This window comes from Syngnathus floridae, chromosome 2 (assembly GCF_059516105.1).
Source record: "Syngnathus floridae isolate MCC-2025c chromosome 2, RoL_Sflo_1.0, whole genome shotgun sequence".
NCBI lineage: Eukaryota > Metazoa > Chordata > Actinopteri > Syngnathiformes > Syngnathidae > Syngnathus > Syngnathus floridae.
In genome coordinates, this window is record NC_142414.1 from 22,642,195 (window position 1) to 22,660,514 (window position 18,320).

Here is an 18,320-nt window from a genome sequence, read left to right on the forward strand (position 1 = left end):
TTCGTATGTATTTGTTTTTTATTTTTCCTGATTGAAATGTATTTTTAGGTCATAATTAATCATTCATCACATTACATGGCATGATGCACCAGGTCTACTACACCCATTTACAGGAGGAACACACAGAAACGTACACAAGGTTTTACAATGGGGAGAACAGGAAGTTTAGCTCATTGCACTTACAACAATGGACGTTGTTGTTATTATTAGGCTCTTTTTTTTTCATCTCCAGCTTCATCAATTTTATCTATATAATTATGTTTTTTTTTTACATTTATTGTCCATTTCCCCTCCAAATACCATGTGCCCACCCCAGAATTTACACGGAAGCCGGAAAAGTAACCCACCTTTTGTTTTGAATGGTATCGCATTTTACAAACACAACATTTATAGAAACTCTACAGAGATCAATGTCATCTTTCTCCATATCTGATTCCATTTTTTTCAATCAATATAATCAAACAGTCGGCACGAGCCAGCCACACACAATGCAAATGTTTGTCCTATACTCATTTGTCTGATCTTCAGCTCTCTTTGTTGAAGTTGTTTTTACACACAATTAAAGCGCACGTTTGGCTATAAGGAGGCTCAGGCTTGCATACGCTCCAACTTGTGTTGCCTTGTGGTGGTTTGCAAACCCCCCCACTCGTACCTGCTTGTTTTATCATTGCTGACATTTACATGTTGAAAAGAACATGTCCATGAAGTGCCATGATTGTGTCAAGTGGACTGGCTCTCATCCCTTATTTACACCGGGAACAAACCCCAAAGTATGGCAGCTCGTGAGGTGGAATGTCGACGAGGCTCAAAAAGTCAAGGGAAGGGGTTGAGTGGACTCTCTTTTCGGATTGCTGGGATAGGTGTCAATTCATGCATGCCGTTTCACTAATGATTCTTTATATGGACAATCAAACAAAAAGACTCCAATACAATTTTATAGCTTGTCTCATTTCATCTCTGTTCCGCTCCTGCTCACCTTAAACATCTCTTCATAAATATCTATTTATAATATGCATTTATAATATTTCAAGGTCTTTTTCATGGAATGCTGCCCTATGTAGCACGGCTGTAAAAACATTTTGACCATTCACACATACAAGGGAAAAAAAATCTCTGAGCGACATTTACACGTGCCCTTTTTCACGACTGTAAACTTATCCGTAAAAATTGTTGAATGCGGAACTTTTACGTTGGTCTTTTTCATGTCAAGAAAACAAAATTTATTTAAAAAAATAAATAATGTAAACATCATTTTAAAATGCAATCTAAGTAAAACTGGTCACTTATTGCTGAGGCTATCAAGAAACAGTATTACAAACAAAAAAGTGTTAGTGACAGTTAACGACTTTGAACACTCCAAAATGTCATCTGTTCCATTGTTTTATTTTGCACATAAAGCAGAGTTGATGTGGTCATGGAGATTTATTTGAATGCTTTTCACATCCAAAGTAAATTTAATGTCAAAATGTGAATCATCTGCAATATGTGTGTTTAGTTGTCTACATTTGTGCTTCAAACATGCCGTGGGTTGGTGATTTTCACTCTCAAGTCTAGTCTATTACATTGCTAGAACTAGACAAGACACCAACAGAGCGCAGACAGCACAACTGCTTCAATGGCTTTCTTCGATGACTAGTATTACACTGTAGACTAAAAGCCCTTGCTGCGATGCATATTTAAGTCACCTCGAGTGGCTGATTGAGACAAGCAAATGCGAACTAACGGTGGCCAGGCTACGAAATATCAATTTATTAGAAACCTCATAAAGATTCTATCTGTGTTTGAGAAAATAGTGTGTGATGACCTTTGATAGTTTCGCCAGCTGTGTATGAAATATTTCTTTCTGCTCTTCCACAATTTTTTTTAACGTTAGGGTTCAACGTCCTCCTTTCTGAAATACCCCCAACCGTACAGCATCCCCTATGATTATTAGAAAATAATTTCTTAAATACTCTCATTCATATTTCATAAAATATAGACTTCTTAAAGATGACTGATTTGTATGCCAAACAAAAATAGCAATTTTCTTGAGCCCCATCTCCATCCCATTCTGACAAATACACAGTCTTATCATAATACAGTTGACCCTCATATTATATCATGGGTCAAATAGACTCATCTTCAAGTTAAAATGTTTTGGTATGAAACTTCTGCTCACATGAAAACAACATACTGTATACTTTATATAACTGCCGGATGATTTGATAAAACTGAATAATGAACAATGTTATTGGGATTGGGGAGAATTATTACAACTTGCCCAAGGAACGTTATTGCAACATAAGAGAACAAATAAATATAATATAATAAGTATAATCTCTTCTGTGCCTTTGATCTGACTCTTTGTAAACCGCCATGGTATCGTCAATGTCATCAGAAACAAACACAAAGAAAACATGAGGTCGCTTTCACCACTGAGCAGCCATGGGGCACATTTTGGAATCTATGGTAATCTGTATAGAATCTCTCAATATATATATGAATTTCTTGATAAATCTCTGGGGAACACCTCTCAATGTTTATTCGGCCAAGGACTGCACGTGCTGCTTGAAGCATCGTATCCAGTTATGACTGACATTTGTGATCAACTGTGTGCCGCTATCAACTTTGTTTGTTTTTTCTCACTTGTTCTATTTAACTCTCCTGTTACCGTAAAAATCACCAACAGTTTGGATCCTCGGGGTCAATTTGACCACAGCAAGATTTTTACCATAGTTTACTTCTGAAATAGCCCAAAATACAGGCGTACGTATTCTAATACATGTCAATATCGTGGGAAAAATAATTCATAAGCGAAACTCATACGACATGTAGATTCACTATTTGCACTATTTGTTTTGTCAGAATTTTAATGATTATAGCTTTATAACTAATCCAAACCGAAAATGAACTTCTCAAATTATACAGTTGCAAGAACATTACCGAAGCTATAGGGCTTCATTGGAAATCAGCCTTCTGAAAATGATTTTCTTTTATGAATGTGTACGAGTTCCACCCTTTGAATCAAACTAAAAATGTATTACGATGCTCCTGTATTTTCCATTTTCCGGTTGAACGCATCGCGTAAGCTTTGCTGCTATTATTCACTAATGGCGAAACCTTAGCGTTTGGCTATGACTGTGTTTTTTTATGCCAACATGTCTGGCTCATACTGTTACTAAATGGGATTCATTGCATAGAACGAGTGGAGATGAGTGGTGGCCTTTCCTTTTAGCCCCGTACCGTACCTGTGGCGATTGATTGAACAGGTTTTCTTTTTATGTTCATCGTTCGCGGATACATACAAACACAAGTGCTGCACTCATATGCACATACATACGAATTTTAGGAACAAAACAATATAGAGGTGACTTTGAGGTTTTTCTTTTCCTTTTTTTTTTTGTTATCGCCGGGCAGCATGCGAAGGTCCCCGGCGAGCGTTCACATGGACAATATACAACACAAGTGTCGGTTTCTGCTCGTCACGTTCGGCCTCGACTGTACGTTTGTTGTTGCTGTCGTGCGGCGTATAGGCAAAATACAGATCCACCCCACAATGCACTGCAGGAGCGTCATCAGCAGGAGGGAGAGCACTGACCTGAGTAGTTTCCATGACAACTGAGATAGGTTGTAGGTCAGGGTGAGATAGAAAATGGGGAAAAAAGTGATTTTTGGTTCCTTTTTCTCCCTCTCTTGACACCATTTGGAAATGTGCTTTCATGTGCACTGCGCACATTCGACTTGACATGCTGATGCATACTGACGATATGCGAGGCCTTGGCTCGGAAGGAGGTGGGAGTGTGGGTGGCGTTGTCCCAAAGTGATCCCGAAACCGAGGTTAGGGTGCCAAGTCCGGGGTCTGCTTCTTCACTGCCTCTCTGCTGGCCTGCAGTGCTCTCGGCCGCATCGGTGACTCGCGCCTCAAAATGTCCCACTGCGGTTGGTTGCAGGTCGTTGTACTGTATTAGTCAGCCGCAGCTGTGGTACAACATTGAGAGGTTGGGATTAAGGGATGGGGATGGGAGGGGGGTGTTCCGTTTCCTTATATGTTGATTGGTGAGCGTCACATGACTGCTAATTTAGACTGACGCAGGCAACTATTTTTTACTTGGTCAAATGACACACTGTTGTGCTCTTGACTCGGCTCCCTAAATTCTATTGCTTTGATATAGTTCATGAGTTCATGAGTGTTAACACAACAAAAATGAAAGGGAGCTTGGCAACATGAATAGAAAACAAGTGATGATAAAAAAAAATGATAATCTCATTGTCAGCGTACAGAAATACGCGGATAAATTGTGTTCATGGATGCCATAAAAAAATAGTCCACTTTCACGTTAAAACAAAATATAAATAAACAATTAAGGCTGTGCTGGCAACTGAACAAAAATCAAAACTCAAAAATGGGGACTATATGACAGCAGACAGAAAATGTCTTGATGGCTTTGTAATGGCTAAAACGGTTTGCTTCTGAATACAAACTCCCATTTCTATTTTGTTCCTGTTTGTGTCGTCGAGCTCCGACGCATTTGCCAGTGTCTTTATGGCCTCTGCTTAATGATGACAAACAGTGTGAAGGTCTTAGATATAAAGTTCCATGCATTCCAAATTCTCTCTCCTTCTCCACTATGCTTCTTTAAAGACAAATTGAGGAGCGTTGGCGTGGGAATTAGAAAACAGAACTGGACGAAGTGCAGAAGAGGAATCACAATCTGGAATGTAGATAGAAAGAGAACGCCCGCATAACGTCGCCGTTGACGTTTGTCAACGATGCATTTGCATGAACTGGACGGGTGACGAAACAAAGAGGTGGTCGGTACCAGAAAAACCTGCATTGCAAATATTCTACGTCCCTTTCGCTTCCAAATCCTTCGGAAGAGAGGAAGAGGAAGATGAGCGAAGCAGCTTTGTTGGATGAGACAAAGCATGCTAAAGTTCTCCAGTGGTACGGATCGGAGTCCTCTGCATACGTTGCATCATTCATGTTCTCCCAGTCAAGTGTGTTTTGGAGCCACATGGTTGACTGGTTGTATGTGATCTTTCTGCTTTACTTGTTCTTCAGGATTGTTCTTGATCCACCATTTGTTTTGTCTCAAAGCCAGTTGAGGTTAAAGTGAATTTTTGGATTGATGATTGGCGCCCTGGAATAATCTGTGGAAAAACAGACGTCATTTAGGTGAAACGTCAAATGTTCTATGTTCCATCCTGCAGATGTAAAATGTCGACACGGTTCAAAATATTTGACAGAAGTCAAAGGATGATCCCAACACTGTTCTTGAACATGCGCTCATCGCCAGTCTGGCTATATGCCTGCAGTGTAAGCTACACTTTTTTGTTTCAAGAAGTAATGAAAGTCACGTTTTCTACAAAATAGATTAGGACAGTTTGAGGCCACTTATGCCAGGAATAGCTACCATCTTTTTAACAATCTAAAAATAAGCCTTGAATTTGTTTTTAACTCCAAATGCACAGACTGGTGTCCCAAAGCATCACACTTCAAACAAGCAAGGCTCAAAGTGAAACACTTCATTTGAAGGGGAAATGTTATTGATAATTGACGTATTTGTATTGAAACACCCGGCGTACCTGCTCATGCATGAAATGACAAACTGACCAAACCAAATAAATAAATAAATAAATCTTTTGTTAGCTTTCGATTTTGGAAAATACGCCAACTGTTCAGAATTGTGATGTCACACTTTGCCTGATCTACAACATAAGCATGTCACCACTCTTTTTTTCCTGGCCATTATTTGGCATTCTGGTGGGCAAATATCTGTCATTTTTAGGCAACAGCCAGAGTTGAATAGACCAGTGGCGACATTGCGCAAACAGTTTTTGGAGTCACAGAGGTGCCAGAGGTCTTCAATGACACTGCAAAAAGGCATTCGATTGCTTTTAACATAAAGAAAATGTTAAAATGGTAGTAAAAAAATGCAATGTTGCCCATGCCGAGTATCTGCTCACTTTGCCACACACCCTAGCTCCACCCTCAGAAATCATACTAGTATTTTCTCGAGACAGAACCACCTCCTCTGTCACGACTCGTCCCCGGTTGTTTTATTATGTGGAGGTTGTCATTATTTCTGTCTGTGTACTCGCCCCTCCCTTCCTGTGTCTACTCACAATCTATGTACAAATCACAGTCACCTGCCTCGCGTTACCTGTCGCGTATTTAAGTCCTGTCTGCGTGTCACGCCCTTTTCGGATTTTTTCTTGTCTCACAGTTCTGTTTTTGTTTGCCATCCCTGTCAGTCAGTCCCGTTGATATTTGTTAGGCTGTTATGTTAGTTTGTCGGTTCTGTTGGCTTGTTTGCCTTATCCTCCCTTCCAACTACCTTTTCCCCTCAATAAACCCTGGTCCAAGCTCCATTTGGTCGCCCTGCTCCATTCCGATCTGTGACATTCTCAAAACTGTGTGATTTCAAAGCGAGTGTGCCAAATGTGAAGTGTCTTAATCCTTTGTGTATTTTGGCGGAGGAATGTCTGATCTTGTATTAAGACACCTGGGAATGGCTTTAAACCTTGTGCCCTCATCAAATTTACGATCCCTAGAAGTCCGGATCCAGTACTCACTTGCATGCTTGAGTCTCAACATTGTCCGCTCCTTCCCTCTTTCTCTCTCTTTCAGGGAATGAAAAACAAGAGGAACGTTGCAGGTTTGTCTGGTACGGGTCGCATGGCTTTGAGTTTTTACATAGTCCTGCAAAGGCACAAATTCATTATGTCAGTTGTTACATTTTCCTGTTTTGATGCACCTTATCCTTGTAACCCAGGGGTGACTAAACCTTTGGAAAGCAAGAGCAACTTCTTTGGTACTGAATAACCGTCAAGTGCTATCAATTATAGTTTGATGCACACTTCTGAAATCAAATTTGCTGGAATTTTGGTAAAATTGGTAATTCTATGTGAAAACCTCTAGTACTACATGTGAATCTATCTATTTATTTATCTATTTACAGAATGAAAAAAGCAACTCTGCAAACAGGATGACAGTAGCTTGCTTTCCCAAAGTTAAACAGCGCATGTGCAAGAAATCAAACGAACAAAAATACACACCTTGAACTTAGCACTTTAGAAGAAAGAGGTGAACTTCTTGCCAAAGCCGGATATAGCTGGGAATAATAAAACACAATACAGGGTAAAGTGTCTTGCTGATGAAAGAACGATTCAAAGAGTACTTTGTGATGACATCAAACCAACTGAATATGCATGTACTATACAATGAATGGTTTCAGGATACCTTCTCCTAGTTTTCCAGCCTGCTCAGCAGCTCCTCCTGGCAGGATCTTGGACAACATGCTGTCTCCTTCCATGCCTGGCTGACCTGCTGCCGCACTGCCTATACCGCCGGGCCTTGGAGCTGCCTTGGAGCCTACCGGAAGATGATAATTGGGAAGATGACAAAGAAAGGAACCAATGAATGATGAGTCAATGAGCAGCATGAAAAACGTGTTCATCTGAGGCAAATCAGCTTCTCAGAATGAAGCTGAATAACAATGTGAATGTGCGTGTGTGTGTGTGTGTGTGTGTGTGTGTGTGTGTGTGTGTGTGTGTGTTCGTGCGTGTGCATATGGCACCTATGCCTGTGAGAGGCGGTTGAGCTCCTTTTGTGGCCATGACAGGTGCTGCTTTTGCTCCTATGGCTGTTGTTGGAGGTGTCTCAATCTTGGCCTGCAGAGAGAACAAGAGAAAGAGCTCATCGCTTAGCAACACTGCTGAAAACAGCAGGGGGCAAATCCTCCATATGGACCCAAGTGTTGTCTGAATAACAGCCACAGGAAGTGAAAATGATAGTTATTAACAGTTCTTTTGAGATCTGAATGGTGTTGCTTGATGAGATTACAGATCAGGATTCAAGTCAAGTTCGTTCACACTAAACTCAACCAAGCACGACCTCATTTTGTGCACTATGCCGGGAAAAACTTTGCCTATAAGGATGGAAGCATATAATGGTCCAAAATGACATCATACAATTAAACTCAAGGGTTAAATAAGTGATTTCTGACTCCTGACTAACTGATTTAAAGTGTGTCAAGACTTTTGACTACATAGTGCAGCCACCATATGCACCATGCTTGCAGGGGGCAAATCGGTTCAATTGTATTGACTTCTTGAGACACTAGCCATTAGAGTAGAGCGATTAGGGAAGAAGAGGAGGGAGGCAAAGAAGATACAAAAAGCAATGGTGGTAGACTGAGTCACAAAAGCAGTTTGAGAATAATTGTTTGAGACCTGCTTGTGATTTAGGACTATATAAATAAACTTGACTTGACCTCATCTTGTCAACTGACTTTGCATGTCAGCCAATTAGCTCTTAACCCATCTTCTACCAGCAGATGAAAGGAAAATATATTGTCAAATTGTTGGAAGCAACATATAATGCATGTAAAATGGAGTTTAAAAGAGTATTGTTGACTCAAGTGTAAATAATTCTATAATTTTTGTCTTCATCACTAATCTTTATTTCCGATACTCACCATGGGGGCAGTTGTTGTTCCCGTGGGTCCTGTCTGCCTGGCCTGCCCCATAGGTCCTCCAGCTGCTCCCATTTGCCCGGGTTTAACCTGGCCCTGCCCCACCCCCATGCTTTGTCCTTGGGCTGGGGGCTGTTGCTGAGCACTAGTGGTAGTTGGGGGTCCTTGCTGCCCCGGCCTTGCCGTTGACGTCTGGGCTTGTTGGAGCTGCGTCCTCTGTCCTGGGACACCGTCGTTCTGGGAAACCTGGCCAACCTGTCGCCCGGATCCTGAAGGGCCACCTGCAGGGCCCTGTCCCCTTGATGAAGAGCCAGACCTGGAAGTACCTGGATGATTTATATGGGGAAAAGAAGATTGACCTGGTAAGGCTCATGTTTAATTTTAATCTACAGTATATATGTTTCATTGAAGCCAATTCAAAGTGAGGTTTGAATTTACATTGTAAACAACTGCTATGAACACTGGAAGCAGACGTGGAAAATGGAATTATATAAAAAATGAGAAGAAGCAACAATCTGAGATTTAATGAGTACATGACTAAGAACAGTGATGCCCTCGGGGAGAAAATTTCCTCCAAGAGGTTACGGTTGATAGATTTAATTAAAGACTGTTGATCCCCGTGGGGACACGAGTGTAAAAGACAACCAAACTGCATCGGAACAAGTGATATTAAAGATTTTTGTCTGTTATTAGAATTAAAATAATATCATTTAATTCAAGAATCTCAGTTATATCAAGTTCTAGTTCTGTAACTAACTTTCATTTAATTCGACTCAATGATGTTACTTGTTTGTAAAATAGGTATCAACATTATCTAAAATATCCAAATCCAGATTTATGGGACATCTTTAGAGTCTTCCATTAACTGAATGGACGGGAATACCTAGAGAAAATTCACATAAGCACGGGGGATAAAATGCAAATTCCACACTAAAAAATCCAAGCCATGATTGGAACCCAAAACGTTTTTGACACAGATGTGCTGGTCAGCATTTCTCCCTCCAAACTATGTTAGAGAATGTTGTTTGGAATTCTATTTTACATTTATTTTTCAAATAGGGTAAGTAATACACACACAATTCCTCCACATACCTGGCTGGCCTTGCATGTCGACTTGTTGTTGAGACTTGCTGCGTGATGAGCGATGCGGATCCCCTTGCCTCGAAGATCTCTGGCTATGATGGTGGCCAGACGGATCCCGAGAGTAGTCCGATGATTGGTAAGCTCCAGACCTTGAATCACCGCGTCTTCCCGATGAAGAAGACCGCCCTGAAGGTTCGTGCCGTAATGGAGGATCTTTAGAATGGGCCTTAGATGACCTAGAGGACCTTGGTTCATCCGAATGACGTGATGAGGATGAGTGCCGACTTGAGCTGCCATGGTGCCGGTGGTCTCGGGTGGACGAAGAGTGTCGTCCTCCATGGCCGTACTCATCCTGAGGCCACAGGTCCTCTTCGGGAGGCTCATCGTAATCATGATAGGTGTGTTTCACACCATGGCGACTCCTTCCGGTTGAGTGGCTGCTGCCGTAGTGCCGAGAACTGGAACGTGGCTTCTCAAACCAGTCTGTCTCTTCCTGGCCCAGATGGTAGGCTTTGGAAACCGAAAGCAGATCACAGTCAATCTCCATGTCGTTCGGAGACAGCGGCATGCAGGCTGAGAAAAAGAAGAAAGACCACCCACATGCCAAAGAAAAGTATAAGAAGACACAGGAAATCAAAAATAATACAATTATATCCATGCAAAATACAATTTACTTCACTTTCACGGTACAAGACTGTAACTACAGTAGACCAAATAAACACTGCAAAAACGTCCACGGTGAAAACTATATAGGCGCTATTTTTTCTTTACAAAGGATAAGCCAATCATGTTGGGTAGAAACCTGAGTATACAATAAAATATAATATTTATATTTGGCTGAGGTTGTCCTTCTGAAATGAGACTATTTTGCAGTGCCGCCAGAATTTAGAAATGAAAACATGTGAAAAGTATCAATGCAAAAGACAAACATTAGATTACGATAAAACCCTGTAAAACAATTTGCATTGGTGACGTGCAAAGAAGACCTTCCAAGGGAATCAGAGTGGTGCGAACGAAGAAAACGACCACGCCGGAGAACCATGCGTGAACTGGACAAACAGAAGACCAGACGAACAGGCGGAGGGACGGACAGGCAGGCAGACAGACAGACAGCAGTCCACTGAAATGAGAGCTCCAAGTGACTCTCAGGAAGAAGAAAACATTGGCATGCAACAGCTAGCTCTGCCTCATTTTCTTCTCTTTCTCTTTTCTAAGCCTATCCATTGGGTGGGTGGGGGACATTTAGATAAATGGTGGGAGCAGTAGTAGGTAGTGAGACCGTGGGCATTCAGCTCCCACATTTACCTTCACTGTCTGACACAGCACAATGATAATCGTCTATTATGTATGTATCATCCGACTTGTAGACATGGGTCCGGGGTAGGTCCCGTATGTGGTCTTGAACATCTGGCAGAGAGTGACTGGAACCATATTGGCCATAATAGTACTGGTATCTACTGCTGCGACTGTCATATGGGTCGGGGCCTAAGCTTGACGATCGCCCGGAACCCATGAATCTCCCCAGGGGACTGAGTGGGCTCTCCTCTTCAGAATACTGCCTGGTTGGGTGGCGCCCCCGGCTATAGCCAGATCGGTAGGAGCGGTCATCCCTCTCATAGGATCTGCTGCGGTACCCAGAGTAGTCTCTGGCTGTGATCTTGTCCATGCCGTAGCCAGTGGAGCGTGAGCGGCCAGTGGAAGTGTAGTACACCCGGTCATCCTCCTCTCCAAAGTATCGACTACCATGGGTGATGCCGCTGCCAGTGTCGTAAGTACTCCTCTTGAAGCCGTAGTCCTCTATCAGCTGACGTCCTCGGATGTTGGAGGAAGGGTAACCTCCACCAGCTGCTGAAGAATAAGAGGCCAGGTCTGCCTCTACATCTCGAGCCTCCTCAATGGGAGAGAATTTGGAGATTTTCTGCTCCATACTGCCCAGTTTCCTGTGCTTGCTGCGTTTGCTGGACATGACAGCAGGAGCCAAAAGGCTTCTGGGGGACGACGATTTCTGCACCCCAGATCGGAAGCTTCCATGTTTGTAGTCGTAGTCATAGTAATAGGAGGATCCCCCACCCATGCTAGTGCTCACGCTGCTGCTGCCCCCTAGAGGTCCGTGCCTGTAGTTGCTCTTACCCCTGCCATGGTGGTCGTACAATTCTTCCTGCATCGCCGCTTCCTCCTCGGTTGCCCTGCCGTACATGGCGCTGCTAGTTCCCCCACGCGTCGTGCTGCCAATGGTGCTGCTGTGACCGTGGGTGTCGCCGGGGTAACGCCCAACACCGCCGTGATGCATCATGTCCACTGTTGTCGTGCCCAGCCCGTTTTTTGCCGTCAGCTCACTTACGTCATCAATCATCATGTAGTTTCTTGGGATGTTTTGTTCCAAACCAGGTGCCCCGTACATGCCCTCAGCCGTGGAGGGACTATCCACAGCATGTCCATAGGCATTGGAAACGGTTGACGTGTACTGTCCATATGAGCTGGCTGTTGTTGCTGTGTAGCCATATGCATTAGCAGTGGTTGTGGTGTATTGGCCATACGAACCAACTGTTGTTGATGTATACTGTCCATAGGTGCTGGGTGGAATAGTAGAAAACCCACCGTAACCAGTGGAGACTGTTGCTGAGCCATAGGGTCCATAGTTGGCCATGGTTGTTGTTCCAGTGTATTGACCAAATGAGGCAGCTGAACTGGAATAGGTACTGTCTTGTGCCGTGGTTGTAACCACGACCGTAGGATTGCTGATTGTCTCGTAATTGGTGGGCATCTTGTGCTCCAGATCAGCCAGCGACGTTTGCCTCGGCCTCCCTTGATGTACTGTCAAAATCTCTGTTTGAGGTTGCGCAGGGTAAGGGGCACTCTGGCTGGGGTAAGAGGACACAGCACTCGGATAAGGTGAGCTGTGGGTGGGGTATGGGGGCTGACCAGGTGGTGCTGGAGCAAAACCAGTGTGCCCTGGTTGGGGCTGAGATTGCGGTGCACTTGGCAACCCTATGTCGGTTTGGGGGTATGGGGGTTGAGTTTGAGGGTAGGTGTGGGAAGAGTATGCGGTTTGAGATTGGTAGGGTGGTCCCGAAGGATGACCATGAGTCTGGAGGGGGGCCGGCTGTGGTAAGGCCTGGGACTGAGACACTGTTGGATAAGGAGCTTGGTTGAATGTTGAGGACTGGAAGCCTAAACTTGATTGAGTTGGTGCTGCTGGTTGGCTTTGGGGATATTGCGAGTGGAAAGATGATGTGGGTGTGTACTGGGCTGCTGTGTTCAGGTCGTTGCTGAACTGGCTGAGAGGTGCAGTACTTGGTCTTGTCAATAGTCCATTGGTCTCATGTGATGCAGCTGCAGCTGCCAATCGTAGGTTGTTTAACTCACTATCAGACATATAGTCCCGAGCATCACCCATGCACCTCAGATAAGCGATATCCCTCCTCTCTCTCTCCTTGACCAATGTCTCTTTCCTTTGGTGAATCCCCAGCTCGAGGTATCTCAGTTTAGCATCAATCTCCTTTTCCTCCTCCTCCAGTTCAGCTTGCTGCTTCCTCAGCTTTGTTGATTCTTGCTCCACTGCCTTTAGCTCATGGGTGAGGTCTTTGAGAAGGCTGGCTTTGGCGGCTAGGCCAGACCTGGAGCTGGGCTTCAGGCTGGGCACGGATGGCAAGTAGACCTGTTGAAGGGCAGGGGTCATCAGGGGCAGATGAACTGATGTCGTCGTCTCTTCCGGAGGAGGGCTGGGCAGGGTTCTCTTGACCTTACGTAGCAGCGAGCTCTGATGAAGGGCTGCCAGCTGTAGGATGAGAGAAAGGGTGGGGTGGAAGAGCAATACAATATGGGGGACAAAGACAAAACATGAAAAAAAAGGAGTCAAACAGAATAAGAGGGTGTGATTGTTTGGATGACAGGCGAATTGTTTGGCATTTGGTAAGAGATGAAATATTGAGAACATAATAAGGCATAATATGTTGGGAGATCAAAGGATCAAATTGAAAGCAAAAAAATGAATAATGAAGTAGTTCAGGATTGGAAGGTACCAACGGAAAGAAGGAAAATTAATAAAAGTAGGAATAGGGATCACAATGGTATGATATAGTTTTGGAGAAAAATCAAGAAAACAAATCAATCAAAAGATAAATATCACATGGACAGGAAGAAGGCAAGCTCATTGAAAAAGTTCAGGGAAATAAATATAAGGAGGCAAGGGAGACATAGACAAGAAGACAAGGACAACAAGAAAGAACAAGGGGGTTGCGTTAGAAGACATGACCTAATAATTGTGAAAGAAAAACCTTGAACGTTATGATGAGAATAGAGCAGTGTTAACAAGCAGCTGACATATCTCACTAGAGAATTAAATTGAGTAATAACATTATCGAAATTGTTAAAACATTTCTGGTTAGACGACTGAACAATCTCAACAAGAGATTGAATTATTTTGACTGCCAAAACACTTTTTGGGCATTGTTCATTGACTCTATTCTTGAACTATATTTATTTAATATTGCAAATAAATTTAGAGAACCGAAAAGCATTCTTATTTTGTTTTAAATTGAAAATTTGAGATCAAACCTTCTACCATTGTGGTTCAGATGACCCCCCAATTCAGTAAATTCTAAACTGACTGCTGTTTTATTAGGATTATCGAGCTAATTGAAGCTGTTTTGTAATATGCTGTCAGAACTTGGGATGCAATGTCACGTAATTTGTCTTTTGTCAGAGATAAGATCCAGTTTCTTAGGTTTGCTTGCTCAGGGAAAAGGGTTCTAACAACTACTTTCCCATATAATTTGTCTTTTGCTCAGTAGAAATTAAAGCAATATGTATGACTTGATGCAATTAGATATTATTTGAATAATGCTTTGGATGGTGAAGTGACATATATTGCCAGTGCCAAATTAACTTTCAATGTAATGTGACAAGGCTTGTAATTTTCTACTCTTTTTCTTTCCCAGCAAACCATATGACAAATTAATTCAAGATCTTAGGTTGACACCTAGAAGAAATTGGGTGTTTCAAATAAATATTTGATGTTTCATCAGAAGTAGTATATTAAAACTTGCAAACTTTTTAAACTTAAAAACGTTTTAAAATATAGGGAACATGTGATATCTGGCCTTATCTGCTCAATATGAACTGTGCACACTTAAAATAATAAGAAAAAAACATCATCCCTGTAAAACACATTATTCTTCATGCATTGTCTGTAATTCCAACATCATTGTTGTCACCATTGAGTGACTTTACCTGGTTCTGTAGTGCTTGTTGTTGATAAAGGGACAGCCTAGCCTTTGTGTGCTCATCCGCTGTAGGACTAAGAGATTTGGGGTCTGACATGGACCTTTGGGTGCTCTTGATTGGTCTGGGCATGGAGGGATGTCGCTGGGGGGACTCTGCAGTGTATGCTTTTTGCTGAGGAGTGACATGGGCCTTGTTCAGCCGCTCACTCGATAGCGAATTCTCCAACAGGCGATGAGGTGAAACCGGCGAGACAGGTGAGTAGAGGACCTGTGTGGTTTTCGGGACCGTCTGCTGCTGCCGGATGATGCTCGAGATGGACTCATTGTGCAGGTGGTTGTGAGGTTGGTAGTTAATGTCGAGTGGGTCAGGACGTCTGCGTTCAAACTTGGCCGCATTTGCTGAGATATGCTGCTGCTGGCGCTGCTGTGACGAAATGTCAGTGGAACCCGATTGTTGGGTTCCACTACTGGTGGAGGAAGAATACGGGCTCACTGTGGTTGGTATGCTGAGCTGGGGAGCGACAACACCTTGTGACTGGGCTTCTGGGTCAGTCTGGCATGCCAGTGACTGTCCTTTATTGGTCCGTTCAGGTCCTGAGATGTAGTGCACGATCTCTACTTTGTTTGGGTCTGGTAACGTCACATGGATGGCAGGGGAAACTCTTCCAAGGTGCTCGACTTCGGTTTGGCAGGACATTTCCCTGATGGTTTGGATAGCTATGCTGGAGGATACCATCTTAGACGTGCTGGTTTTGGTGTCAGTAGCAGCCGTGCTCGTGGCAGTTCCGCTGCCAGTGGCGCTGGATTCGGAATGTCGAGAGTAGCGAGAGCGTCTTCGGCGGACTGGTTGCCCTGTTTCAGCCTTGTCCTCATCGTCATCTGTCTGAACCGAGCAGTCCACGCTGCGACCACGCCGCCTGGTTCGATGACGCATCATGTACCTTGTGATGGAGGGAAGAATTCAACAATTTTCATTATATTTTATATTAGACTTTTTGTTTTTACAATTTAAATCAGTTCCCTGATGTCTGTGTCATGCTGTCATCAAAGTACCTCAAGGATCAAGACTAACAGAGCATTTTACAACCTGTTTTTTCTGTTTCATGCAAATGAGCAACTGCTCATTTAGCTCTTCTGTACTGCTGGCCCAAATTTTGTTACCATGACAACCAGGGCAGTGCTAGGGAGTTGCGACAAGGCTGCTACTACTAGCTCATACTGTCAGAAAAAAAGTGAACATTTATCATCAAACGTATAATTTTTGGGACCAGTTGGAGAATTAGATCATATCCAGCCTATACTGTATGGTATATAGTACTCAGTGAAAACATTTCGCATACACATTTGTCCCGCTCAGCTTCATTGTCGTGCAGAAACTGTTTTTTTTTTATGCTGGAAATATTTTTTCTGTGCAACACAAGAGTTTGAAATAATTCCCGTGTGGTTGTTTGTATTGTGGTATTATTGCAAATGCAGGCAGACAGAACAAGGTTTGTGAGCTACACAGAGAAAAGAGAGAACAGGACAGAAAAAGAACAACAACAGAAAAACACCATAACAAACTATAACAGAATACAAAAATATGACAAAGAAGTGACATACTTATTTGTAAAGGAAAGATACACCCGCACCACCACCAACATCCAAAAGTGGGACACGGTGACCCAAAAGACTCAAGCCAGCCATCATCCGCCACATACTAGTGCACCCTACTGCGATTTGTGATTACTAAGCTGCATGATTTATTTGAGGTGTTCTCTTTTCGTTTCTTCTCTTCCGTGTCAATTTACACCTTCCCTATTCAGTTCACTTTTGATCAGATAATTGTCTTGCCGTGCCGTGGATACCTTGTAACATTTTGGTTCGAGATATGTCGTGGTTTTGACTGTTTCGATTCAGCCTTCTAGTGCTTCCTCTTGAAACCATCTAAAAAGAAAGCTGGGTGTCTTTTTCGGCATTTCGATGTAGCACCTAACACAGTAGGGTAACAATATATTGTCAATTTAATTGGGATCAACCTCAATTTAGACTTGCGTTTGTTTTAAAGTGAAGTGTTTGGGTTTTTTAAATGCTAACAAATCATCTGTAGTTGGTTTGTATGAACTTGTCTATTAGTAATTATAACATATCATGTACAACTACATACTATTTGTGCTTGATATATAAATTTAACACACATAATGTTGGAATTAACACAAACACTAAGTACTTTAAAGGCTAAAACATATCACACTCCTACTCAGACACACAGACACATTCATAAATGTAAATACCTTTCCTCTCCATCTTCATCATCTGTCTGCACACAACTATCCACATTCCTGCGAGGGGAAACATGGAAGACAACGCCTTCTCCATCCAAGCTGTCTCTGCTCAGTCTGGTCATGGAGCTGTGTTTCCTCATATTGCTCTGGTTCTCAAAATGCTCCTCGTGGCTCTTTAGACACATCTCTGAAGAGGAGTTGGGGAGTGAACGGGTTCCAGTTTGATGGTCAGTATGTAGAGGCTGTCCGTTCACATCCATCTGCAATAGGAAATCAATTGTGGTCATTTGTCATCACATGATGCAAGGTTTACAATGGCCGCAGACTTTCCTCACTGTCAGATAGGTTGCAGTGTATCTGTACAACTGAGAATTTTTGTTGACTTGGAGTTTTTGTTGACCTCACCTGCAAGTTCTGGACCGCAGCGGCTGTTTTCTGTCGCTTCTGTTCTACAAGCTGCTGTTGGAGCTGATGTTGTAAGGACTGGATCTGGTCAAGTTGGGACTTTTGCTGGGCCAACTGTTCCCTCTGGACAACAAGTTGTTTCTCTCGTTCTTGTTGCTGCTGTTGTAGAACCTAGATTGTAGAAACAGAAACAATCATACATAGGCAGAGAGCAAAGGTTTTTGACAAGTATTTATGAACGGGTTTTGTGATGATGAGGCACGAGGGAGAGGTTGATCGGAAAAGAACTAAAACGATGTAAAAAAAAAAAAAAAGAGTATAGCAAAAAGCAGTTTCTTCAGCGCATCTGGCTGGACAAATGATGATTAAAAAAAAAAAAAAATCACAAGCCTCCTGAACCAGAATATGGTATGGCATTAATTCGGATGGGTTAGAGTAGACCTAAACCTCTTTGTATTGCCAGAAAACAAAAATACAAGTACAGCACACAGAACAGCATCTGCAGATAAGTGCGAGTGCTAGTCATGTAATGCGTGTAAGAACAGATTTCATGGAGTTTCCTCATTGCATTAATGACAGGTTGTTGCAAATAAAAGTGCTTGGAATTTTGCTGCAATTGGAGGCTATGGGATGCAGAAACATTCTCTTGCTGATTTTGTATCAAGCAAAGCTTCCACACCTGTTTAACAGAGTTAACTTGAAAGATTTTCAACTGCTTGTTCTATCGAGAAAGAAGACAATTATTATGTTAGCTCTTCTGTTAAGTCTTAAAGCACAGCAATAAACATAGTGGGAGGTAAAGGAAATTATTTTGGGACAGCGATAAGACATTCTAGTATTTCACCACTGTCACCACTGTTGGAAATAAATATGATTTTATAGAACAT

The 18,320-nt window shown here is 42.7% G+C and overlaps 1 protein-coding gene and 1 long non-coding RNA gene across 6 annotated transcripts in view; one reads left to right on the forward strand and one right to left on the reverse strand.

Moving 5' to 3' along the window:
* The window catches only part of bsna (bassoon presynaptic cytomatrix protein a), a 68,302-nt gene continuing 49,982 nt past the window's right edge, over positions 1-18,320 (reverse strand). For 2 of the 5 annotated variants that reach the window (XM_088364306.1, XM_088364334.1), the window contains 12 exons: positions 18,113-18,154; positions 17,434-17,604; positions 17,038-17,288; positions 14,772-15,705; positions 10,845-13,317; positions 9,549-10,049; positions 8,460-8,782; positions 7,560-7,653; positions 7,223-7,354; positions 7,039-7,094; positions 6,556-6,682; positions 1-5,130 (listed from right to left, as the gene is read on the reverse strand). In XM_088364306.1, the coding sequence (XP_088220432.1) occupies positions 7,054-7,094; positions 7,223-7,354; positions 7,560-7,653; positions 8,460-8,782; positions 9,549-10,049; positions 10,845-13,317; positions 14,772-15,705; positions 17,038-17,288; positions 17,434-17,604; positions 18,113-18,154 (4,962 nt within the window). In that variant the 3' untranslated portion in view covers positions 1-5,130; positions 6,556-6,682; positions 7,039-7,053. Of the gene's footprint in view, positions 5,131-6,555; positions 6,683-7,038; positions 7,095-7,222; positions 7,355-7,559; positions 7,654-8,459; positions 8,783-9,548; positions 10,113-10,844; positions 13,318-14,771; positions 15,706-17,037; positions 17,289-17,433; positions 17,605-18,112; positions 18,155-18,320 lie in introns of all 5 variants that reach the window. The other 3 variants (XM_088364328.1, XM_088364322.1, XM_088364314.1) reach the window with 3 other exon arrangements.
* On the forward strand, positions 4,359-8,173 carry LOC148402630 (uncharacterized). Its single transcript, XR_015854763.1, has 3 exons — positions 4,359-5,155; positions 6,611-7,120; positions 7,218-8,173. It is a non-coding gene; the product is annotated as an uncharacterized LOC148402630 (long non-coding RNA).